Source organism: Etheostoma cragini, chromosome 5 (assembly GCF_013103735.1).
Source record: "Etheostoma cragini isolate CJK2018 chromosome 5, CSU_Ecrag_1.0, whole genome shotgun sequence".
Classification (NCBI taxonomy): Eukaryota; Metazoa; Chordata; class Actinopteri; order Perciformes; family Percidae; genus Etheostoma; species Etheostoma cragini.
The window spans coordinates 16,030,962-16,041,505 of NC_048411.1; the positions used below are offsets into that span (position 1 = coordinate 16,030,962).

General features: G+C 41.0%; 2 protein-coding genes across 7 annotated transcripts in view; one reads left to right on the forward strand and one right to left on the reverse strand.

Annotated features, from left to right (window-relative positions):
* Positions 1-3,486, forward strand: part of LOC117944692 (protein mono-ADP-ribosyltransferase PARP14-like) — a 23,693-nt gene extending 20,207 nt beyond the window's left edge. For 3 of the 4 annotated variants that reach the window (XM_034871738.1, XM_034871741.1, XM_034871739.1), the window contains exons 18-23: positions 425-543; positions 733-968; positions 1,059-1,333; positions 1,565-1,707; positions 2,338-2,512; positions 2,762-3,486. In XM_034871738.1, the coding sequence (XP_034727629.1) occupies positions 425-543; positions 733-968; positions 1,059-1,333; positions 1,565-1,707; positions 2,338-2,512; positions 2,762-3,045 (1,232 nt within the window). In that variant the 3' untranslated portion in view covers positions 3,046-3,486. The remainder of the gene's footprint in view (positions 1-424; positions 544-732; positions 969-1,058; positions 1,334-1,564; positions 1,708-2,337; positions 2,513-2,761) is intronic. The other variant, XM_034871740.1, reaches the window with a different exon arrangement.
* Positions 3,487-5,439: 1,953 nt separating this feature from the next.
* The window catches only part of LOC117944918 (phosphatidylinositol 3-kinase regulatory subunit alpha-like), a 23,205-nt gene continuing 18,100 nt past the window's right edge, over positions 5,440-10,544 (reverse strand). For all 3 annotated transcript variants that reach the window (XM_034872131.1, XM_034872130.1, XM_034872132.1), the window contains 5 exons: positions 10,375-10,517; positions 9,360-9,536; positions 9,199-9,273; positions 8,092-8,262; positions 5,440-7,882 (listed from right to left, as the gene is read on the reverse strand). In XM_034872131.1, coding sequence (XP_034728022.1) covers positions 7,693-7,882; positions 8,092-8,262; positions 9,199-9,273; positions 9,360-9,536; positions 10,375-10,517 — 756 coding nt within the window. In that variant the 3' untranslated portion in view covers positions 5,440-7,692. The remainder of the gene's footprint in view (positions 7,883-8,091; positions 8,263-9,198; positions 9,274-9,359; positions 9,537-10,374; positions 10,518-10,544) is intronic.

Sequence of the window (10,544 nt, forward strand, 5' to 3'; positions counted from 1 at the left end):
AGTTCTGAAGGCAAAAGGGGGTCCAACCCGTTACTAGCATGGGGTACCTAATAAAGTGGCCGGTGAGTGTATATCAGGCTGTGACATACACACTCAACAACAAGTACTTCTTTGTGTATTCAGATAACTCTGGAACTTGCTGACTATAAGAACAAAACAGAATCATCTTTATAATTTCTTAATACTTAACACACCCTAGTAAATTACACTGTTTGGTGGCTGAGTTGGTAGCGCAGGCACACGTATACTTAGAGGTTTATGCCTCGAGGCAGAGCTCCAAGGTTTGAGTCTGACCTGTGACATTTATCTGTGTGTCTTCCCCCTCTCTCTCTCCTTTCTCAACAAGCTGTCCTGTCCATTAAAGGTGAGAAAACCCCAAATAACAATGTTAAAAAAAACAGTTTGGTGTTTTACGTTGTTTCAGACAGTGTCACTTCGTTTTTTTCGGGACTTGGGGAGGAGCGACCCAGCACAGAGAACCTCTTCCTGGAGAGAGAGGAGTTTGAGCCCACAGTGTTCCAGTTGTGTGCTGACAATGACATGGTGAACATGAAATTATTTACTTAGGTTTAGCTCTTTGCTTTTAAAGGATCTCTTGATTCTTAAGGCCAGTAAGTCACTCACTCACACAAGCAGAAAACGTAAGTGAAGTTAAGTATAACAATATGAAAATGTTCTTGTAGTGATGCTGGTTTGTAACCAAACTCAACAACTGTTAACCCACCACTGCAGGCTGTGAGTCAGGCTAAGAAAAAGGTTGAGGAGCTGATTGTGGCCGAGCAAGCGGAGAGAACCATCACAGACCAGTACATCAGTGAGCTGTCGCAGGCCGACTTGGACCAGCTAAATGCCTTGCAGAGGAAACTGACAGTTAGCATCCGTCTGAACCGAGGGATGGAGGACCAGGAGTCCAACATCCACCTGGAGGGTCTGACCAGGGACGTCCACACCGCTGAGTCTGCAGTCAGGTCAGCAAATCAATTCAGGAGAACAAATATGCAGCAAAGCTTCAGTCCAGTGTACCCAATGTTAGCATTTTCCTTTTTTCTGACAATCAGGGACATCATCCGCAAGGTGGAGAGGTCCGAGAACATGAAGAGCAAGGCCTTGCTGCTGAGTGGACTGGTAGAGTGGCAGTTTGAGATCAGCAAGGGGGTGATGGTGCCCTTTGACATTTACACCAACCTCCACCTGGAAGAGGCTCTGGAGAAGAAACAACAAAATGTGGCTATCAAGATGAACAACGAGAAGTACCATGCTCAAGTAATGTTTAGAAAAGCAGTGTCAGCAAATGGGCGTAAAACAATAGAGCTACATAGAAAAGAGGTGAAAGGTGAGGGATTTTGTCAGTTTTACTTCCTCCATTTTCATTAAAAAAATGTCCTGTTTCACACTGAGCTGATAATAGAAAATAGATGAGAATAGAAGCACAAGCCTCAGAGATCAACTTCATTATACAATACCTAAGCAGTGATATGAATGCAACCTTGAAAATATAAGGCACAGCTTTGTAAACCTGTATAGTAGCTTACCTTAAAAACAAACATGCTTATGATTTTCTTTGAAGATGACACCGATCTGCCATCAAATTGGGAAGACATGAAAGGCGACCTCCTCAAACGTGTTCTTCTAACTTCGGGATCCAAGGAATACAACGATGTGGAGAAGGAGCTAACAAAGACCGGGCTCGCTGCAAACATCGTCAGTGTATGTTCAGTTTCTGCTATGCTTTGCAACTACACCGGCACGATTGAAGGGGAAAATACGAATCACGATTTTTTAGCTTAAAATTAATATCACGATTCTCTGCCACGATTTTTTTCTCACAAAGTTTAATGTTTATTGCACACATGAACCATGACAAAACAAATTGGCAGTACCAAACCTAGATTTTGTTTTTGGCACCTGTAGCCCATTGCTCATCACCACAAGCCTGTAAACATAGAGGCTTCAATGAAGAGAAGGGAGAGCATTGCAGCACTTTGGAGCGCTTTAAAACCTATTTTATAAAGTCTATGTTTAAAACTCACAGTAGAAAGTAGTAGCATTTGTGATGAAGTCGGCTCGTAAAATTAAATGAGAATCAAAGTCATTCAAAATAAACTAAAAAAATTCAAAGTTATTTAAAAATGTAATTGTGAACAGGGTGAATCGTGACTGCGATTTTAAAATGATTAATCGGGCAGGTATATTTGCAACTTCAGAAAAACAAAAAAATTAATAATTTTCACCTATTAGAAAAACATCTGGGTCACACTAAAAGAAAACACAAGCAAATTTAAAAAATCATGCAGCCAATACAGCCAGAATGAGTCATGTGTATAACTGTGATGGCAGATTGAACGAGTCCAAAACATGACACTGTGGCAGAGCTACCAGCTGATGAAGAAACAAATGGAAGTGAAGAACAAACACACAAACAACGAGATGGTGCTGTTCCACGGCACCGGAGCCACCTCCATTGATCTCATCAACAAACAAGGCTTCAACCGCAGCTACGCAGGAGCACATGGTAACCAAAGAATATTTAAAAAACCGTTATGGACCGTTATGTAACATATTTCTTTGTTCATGATTGTAATGTAAAGTTACACGGTGCAACAATATGTCACTACCACAAAATTATATTTAAACAATCAATTCAGGTTTCATGGATTCAACTAGTGGAGCAGCAGTCTTCTTACCAAACAAACAAACAAACAGTTACATTGATGCATTTATTTGGTAATACAGTCTGGGCATCCCCTATTTTCCACTGTAGGTGCGATGTACGGCAATGGATCTTACTTTGCAGTAAACCCGACCTACTCAGCCCAAGGCTACGCCAAACCCGATGACAAGGGCCACAAACGCGTGTACGTGGCCAGGGTCCTGATCGGAGACTTCACCCAGGGAAGAACAGGCATGATAACCCCGCCCTCCAAGGACTCCAGGAATGCTGCAGACCTGTATGACAGTGTTGCAGATAACAAAACCAATCCAACCATTTTTGTAGTCTTTAATGACATTCAGGCATACCCAGAATACCTGATCACATTTACATGAATGAAGCTATGATTATACTGCTTTATTTCTTATGAATATGTTAAGAACATTTTATTATTTGTGTTTAAGTTTGAATTCCCAATTGACTCCCCACAAGCAATTTTGAATTATTTTGAAGCCTGATATTGTAACATTGCATATTTCTTCAAGGGGCACTTTCCATTTTTTTTTTTTGCTTTTCACCAATACATGTGTAAATGAAAAGAAAAGATTAAAGTTGGCTAGAAAATGACAAAACAAAAGCTTCCTTCATCTGACATTTTTCACATTTATTGTATTTTTTTCAACATGAATATAGTCTGAAATGCCTTTTATTAAAGGATCACTGCAAAGATTTGTGAAATTCTCTTGTAAGCTGATTTATTACAGTTTTTCTTAATTGCTTAAACACTTTTTTTGAAATTATGCCTGCTTATCTCAAAACACTAATTCATAACTTATCACCGAATTCCCCAAATGTCCTATTTCAGGTCACAATGAAGCTCTCCACTCAAAACCATTCAATCTTGCTGAAAACTTTGCCTTCAGCCATGACACACAAGCCCTCAAAAACGCTGCAATATAGTCTTACAAACTGGTGAAAGTACCCGCACCGAGAGACACGTATAACTTGTCTAGATAGGCTTCTTCCATGGCCTGGAGGAGGTGAACATGGCTATAATGTTCATGCTCATACTTTATGCCGCACCAAAAAAAGAAAACGGGTTTATTAAGGAGGAGTATGCTGGCATTGTCAACTAGAATGGCCTAAACGTCATCCAAAGCTGCATCCCATAGTTTTGCAGTGACAGTTCATCAAATCTGAACCATGTAAAAAAGGGAATAGTGTAATACGTCAGGAAAATGGATTTGCTTTTTGATAAATGGTGCTATTGTTTTGAAATGTTAGTTCAAAAGTCTGGTTACAGTATTTAAGCAATTGAGAAAAACTAACAACATTAACAACTTTACACAAATTATCGCTTTCATAGTTTCTTTCTTGCTGGTAAAATTGACCAAATATCACATAGGCTACAGTTTTCGACTTACCAAGGCAAATTTATTCAAAAACCCATCTCATTTGTAAAGCCACCAAATGATCGGGACATAAGATGTTGAAGCTAAGGACGAGGTGAGCTGCCTGTAGCTGTTTGGATTTCTGCTACATTGAAGGTTGGCAGTCAGCTGTTTGTGTAAAGACACGCAGGAGGGAGTCAGCCCAATGGGCCCACAGCCCTATGTTCCCACATCTCTAGGACATTTTCAAAATTAGGTTTTGTGTTCTTACATTTCCCTTCAATTTAAGCCCTATCCTTCCACAAAAATGTTTAGTCTTAGGGAGATAAAATCGGACACAAATTTATGAAAAAAGGAAATGTGGAAACATAGGGCTGTGGGAATATAGGCACACTCCTGTGTGATGACGGTTATCACACACAGCTTCCAATTGTTTGTAGGCCTATAGTTGGATACAATGTGGCAGGAATGATTTTTTGTTGTTGCCAGACTATACAGTAGCTCAGTCCATAAGGGAGTGGGGTTGGGAACCGGAGGGTCACTGGTTCAAGTCCCCGTGTGGACCAAAAAGTAGGGAGTGTGGCTGGAGAGATGCCACTTCACCTCCTGGGCACTGCCAGGTGCTGTTGAGCAAGGCACCGTACCCTCCCAACTGCTCAGGGCGCTGGTTCAGCAGGCAGCCCACTACATCTCTCCATTAGTGCATGTATAGATCCTGAGCATATGTGTCTGTGTAGGTCAGGACTGTGTGTGATTACTTCGTGACTTCTTCTCCATAGCCCCAAATCCAGCCTTCCTGATCAGTTGGTTCCGTCCGTCTGCGTTACTGGCTCAAATACTGCTGCCCCAGCAGATGGCGGAGGAGAACAGAGCGCCGGCCACAACAGACTGGTAGACTCTTCCTCCTGTACATTCCTTAGACACCAAACAACTGCAGTCATCAGAAAACACCTCTAGGTAACATAACTGAGATGTACGGAAAGTTGGTGGTGTATAAGTTGAGCAGTAAAAGAGACAGTACAGTCCTGTTTGGAGCCCCCGTACCACATCAGATAAAACAATCCAGACGGACAAACTGGGGTCTGTCTGTCAGGTGGTCAGTGATCCAGGCGACTGGACGCACTAACAGCTTCCCACCTAATAGCAGTGGCTGGATGGTGTTGAATGCACTGGGGACATAAAAACGGGATTTGCACAGCACCACCACCAACATCCAGGTGCTAATGAGCTTGTGGCAGCAGATACATACTATACTATGACTTTGACACGGCGGGATTCTCATCTCTCTCAATTTAAAATCATTTTGAGACACACAGACACACACAAAATGCAGGGAATATCTGCTGAAGAATATTCGTCTTTGCATCTTCAGATTTAGTTTGAAACAATAAGCCTTCAGACATTCAAACCAAATGTTTTATTCATCAGTTCTCACAACTTCTCAAAGTCTCCTGTTACAGATTCTTGTTTGTGTTCACTAGTTTGGTTTAATGTCAGAATGAAAAAAAAAGGACTTTTGTGGAATAAGTAAATGAAAACTTCAGGATATTTCCAAACAAATTAGAAACATGATAACAATTTCCAAAACCAATCCAATGTGTGGATAAAAGCTTAAAACTTCAAACAAGTTACAAGGTGGTTACCATGACAACAAATGTAATACTTTCAGAATCCTTGCAGACAGTTTCAGCTCGTGTACCTGGTTTAAAGGAAACCGTGTGTCCAAATGCACACAAAAAAAGGAACAAAAATGTAATCCATAAAGATAAAAATTGTGATTTGTGATCAGCTGAGCGTCGACACGAGGGTTTACAGGCTGCGTTTTCTCCACGAGTCCTTGAGACTTTAGAGGAGTAGATCCAGGAAGATCCAGTTCTTGTCATTCCTGATTTTGTGAGTTTTCATCCAGCAGGAGTAAATCTTTGTGCTGCCAGACGTTTATTGAAATGAAAGAGTTGAAGCATCATTCCACCGCTCTGCAAAATTATACGACACTCTACACCAAAAGAGTCTATGACACTCTATAACTCAACAAAGCCTGAAGAAACTGGACCTTGAATAACACCGCTGGGATATTTGGGTTGGAGATTGAGGGAAGGTGTGTGTGTGTGGGGGGGGGGGGGTGTCTTTGGATGACAAAAGGTTTCTGGTTATTTCTCTCCCAATATATAAAAATGCAGGTCAGTCTGTTTGCCCTCATTTTAAACCTCGTTCAGTAACTCACAGTGTTTATGCAAGAGAAGCCTCTCTGGATTGTCCACCATTTTGTCTTTGACATCATCATCATCATCATCATCATCCGTCCGTAGTTCCGTTCTGTTGAAGCGTGCTGGATCAGCAGTTCAGATTAAAGGAGAAGTCTATGGATCCAGCTCTGACCTCCAAGAGACAAAACACGACATTTCAGCACCTCATTTCTCCTCAGACAGGACACGGAAATTGAACTGGGAAGCGCCCAGTATCAGTATCAGTCGCAGTATCAACTCACACCGAGTCTGTGATCACATGGAACGCGTCTCAGAACGAGCCTGAAGCATTTGTGTTCATAAGGTAGATAAATCTAAACAGGCCTCTCTGTAGAAGCATTTTTTAAAACCTAAAAACCGTTTGAGCGCTTTTCACTTTACTTTTCACTTCGTTAACCCTTTACAATAACCATCATAGATGAGTTAGTGGTCATGTTACTGTTTATGTTTACTAATTAATAATAATGTTATCATTTATGTAAATGTATCATAGTTTTGTGAATTAATAAATGTAGTATACTTGGTCAATTTTAATTGTTTTGTAAAGCATCTATAAACATTTTGATGAATAATATAATATGGCATCTAATGCTTTTCATAATTAGTTATTGATGAGTGGTTTATAAATCATTAATTTGGCCCCATTAAATCCCCTTTTTTTGGTGCTCTATAAAAGATAATTGATCCTTTGTGCGGTGACAATAGCTAAATAATAATAGATGCTTTACAAATTATTTATTAACCATAAACAAGATATTTTAATCAGTAGTTCATTATATTCATACCAAATAATGTCTACTGTGGGTTTTAAAACGGTTTCTTAGAGGTGTCCAAATCATTTAATATCATTGCAAAATACTTCATTGAATATATACGTTGCGTCCTGCAATAAACCTAAAAAAGGAGGAATGTCTTTCTAATCGTCTTTAAGGGAAACTCTTACCCTCATTTCTTTCTGATGTAGCAATGCTTAAATCTTTCAGAACAAACTAAAACGGTTCCCATGCGATCCCAAACCTCAAGTTGATCTTCGGCACCAAATCAGCTCAATGACTGATGACTCAATGATTAACTTAACCGTCTTTTTACTGAGAATTTACCCCCCCTCACAGGAAGCTAAAGCTTCATGTTCACTGTAAAATAATAGTTTTGAATTGTCAACACTCCTACAGGATGTAACCAAGCATTTAACAAAAAAATACATCTTCAGTGTACTGAACTGTACACACTGAGATCCGCAGCACCAGGACGATTTATAAAAGTCCTACAAATTGAACAGATTTCTCGATGTCGAGGGTGTCGCTGTTGTGCTGATTTATCCTGCAAAGCTTGAAACATTAAATGTGTGACGTGGGCCCGTTGTGGTTCTGCAGCGGGTCTAGGGTGGTGGTGGGGGCCAGGCGGGTCACCGTCTCTGCTGGCTGTAAACAGGGAAGGCCAGCGTGACGTTGAGCGAGTCATTGTGTTGGACCAGTGAGGTGTGCTGGTAGTGCAGCACCAGCTCCTTCAGAGAGCCGTACAGGTTGTAGGGCTCCGCAAACCCAAAACCGGTGCCGGTCTTGTTAATGACGCAGTGTTTCACCTCCCCGTCCACACTGAGGGAGACAGAGACACAGAGATTAGACAAATCGCACAAGTGTTTGTTGATTTCAGGAAGCTCCTCTGGATTTAACGCAGACTTAAAAACGACTAAAAAGAAAAAAATGCATGTGAAAAAATAACTAAATATCTAAAACTAATGCCCATCGTCCGATTGTTGAACCAATAAGCAAACAACATAAATAGGTAATCTGTTGAGTCTTACACCACAGAGCAGGCGTAGCAGCCCGGCTTGCTGCTGTCTCGGACCAGGAAGGTCCCGTCTCTCTTTCCGCGGAGCAAAGACTCGGCCTGAATGCGGTTGATGTTTCCAAGACGCCACAGACGCTCATCATGATGAGGAAGGTCCTCTTCATCCTCCACCATGCTGTACTCACTAAGGGAGGGGGGACGGGAGGGGGGGGTGCACAGAGTACATGTTAGCAGGGGACAACAAGCTTACACATCAGCATGTTATGATTATTATTGTGGCTAAAGAACAGACAAGATGCTGGTTCTGTGTTTACAGGTTAAAAGTTGCCCTCTGGTGGCTCAACAAAATAAATATGCTAAAGATGACCAGAGCACTGTGCTGATGGCATGGTAATTTATAATTTAGTCCGTTAGCGGTGGGGACAGCGATTCTAGAGAAAGAATGTTGATATTTGAACTTAAGACCTAAACAAATACGCCCTTCTTGTCAGTGATCCTTACAGTCCATCTGGCTCCTACTGCCTTCCTCTTTACATGCAAGGCCTTTCCCCTCTCCTGTGCACTAACAGCGGATTGGAAGAGTGTTGTTCTTCTCTTTCTCATTTTAAGAGCCAGGGTAAAAGTGTACTGATTAGAATTGCACCTTTAATTTCTAGATGTATTGTTCAGTCTATAAAATGTAGTGGAAAGGGTCCACCACAACTTCTAAAAGCATGTACAGATATTGACTTTATATGCCAGAAGACAAAAGCTGGAAATCTGTCTTTTTTTGCTGTTGCATTTTTGCTTGAATAATTTAAACCTGTGGTCAAAAGTACTTATTTTCTTTTGCTAATTGATTAAATCCACTACTTCTTTCAGCTCTAGTTCACATTTGCCTCTAAGAACCACTGTATTCACAGTAATACCAATAATAAATAGTTTCACACACTGGCAGCTGTACAGATGTTAAATTACTGCCCAATCCTGCAAATACTAACAAAGTAGTTACACTGTGTCTTCTGTCAAAACCCAATTTGGAGGTGGCAGTGCACTGCCATCCCTGCTGCTACCACTGGGGGGCACCAAAGTAAGGAATCTCACAAATCTCAACCATCCAGATACAGTTTATCACACTTACTCCTCTGTGGTTTCGTTCTTCAGGCCGAGCCACTCGTTGAGTTTCCTCTGACGAACCCCTTTCTGAGTCAACCACCTGAAACACAGAGTACACAGTAGTGAGTATAATTGCTGTGTTGTACCATGCAGCTTTCTTGTGTTTCTGAAATGTGTGTATCTTACATGAGGTACTGGTCCCTGGTCTTGCGGAGCTGGATCAGGTCTGGTTTGATGCTGTTCATCTTCTTGTCAATCTCTCTGTAGTCTGCGGCCTGTTTCTTCAGGTCCACCTCCAGGTGACGCTTACTGTCCACGATCTCACTGATCCGAGACTTCAGCTTTTCATAGTTCTCCATGATCCTTTAAAAAGACGCAAAATCTTAAAACATGTCTTTATTAATACACAGAGAGTGAGGTGTACTTCCAACAATCCAAACGTTCTTCTCTTACGCTGTTTTATAGAAGTCAAACACACATTTGCATACTTTATTTGATGTGGAGTTTTGGGTTTTAGCTGTTAGCAAATGTTATTCTTAAACACAGATAATAAGACTTATAAGCTTCTTCTCTGACGTTTTTAGCTTAGCATCATCAATATCATTGGTTTTCTTCCTCAATCAAGAAACCTTCCTTCAGATTTGGCGAGAACAGATGGTAGTTTGTGGAGAACCATCCAGAAGGCTAACATAAAATGTTTTCACATCCAAATACATAACACTGAATTACCTTTTATGATGCAAAAAAGGACTTCATTGCATTAAAAAAAAAGTTTTCTTAAAAACAATTGTTATGTATTATATATTTATGTTGTTTCCTGCTTATGACTGACTGTCAAAATAATATGTTCATGTTTTACAAAGGCGTTAACCTGGGCCAGGTCATACACCAATGATAACAATCATATGACACCCATACAGAGATAGTAGTATACAGCGGTTCAAAAATAATAATAAATCATAATAATAATTGTAATAATAAAAGTTTTCTTTTTAAAACACTGGTATCGGTTCTCTGTATTTTGGGTCAGACGCTTTTAGTGTGTTTGTGCCTTCAAACTTACAGGGACACCTGCAGGGCGATCTGACTAGACAAAAAAAACATTTTTCTTCGGACAAATTGCCATGGCAACTGGCCTCCTTCACATGTGTGGTTGTGTCTTAAAAAGGCCTCTGTCAGTTACCATGGCAACACAACCTACCTCTGAATCTCCTTGTCGTTGCCCTCTCGGCGAAACTTCTCGATGTACTCTTTGCTGAAGCGCTCCTGAGTCTGACACTGCTCCTCGAAGATCTTTATGGTCTCGTTGAACGCCTCGATGGCCGTCCTCTTCATCTGGATCTCCTGGGGGGGGGGGGGGGGGGGGGGGGG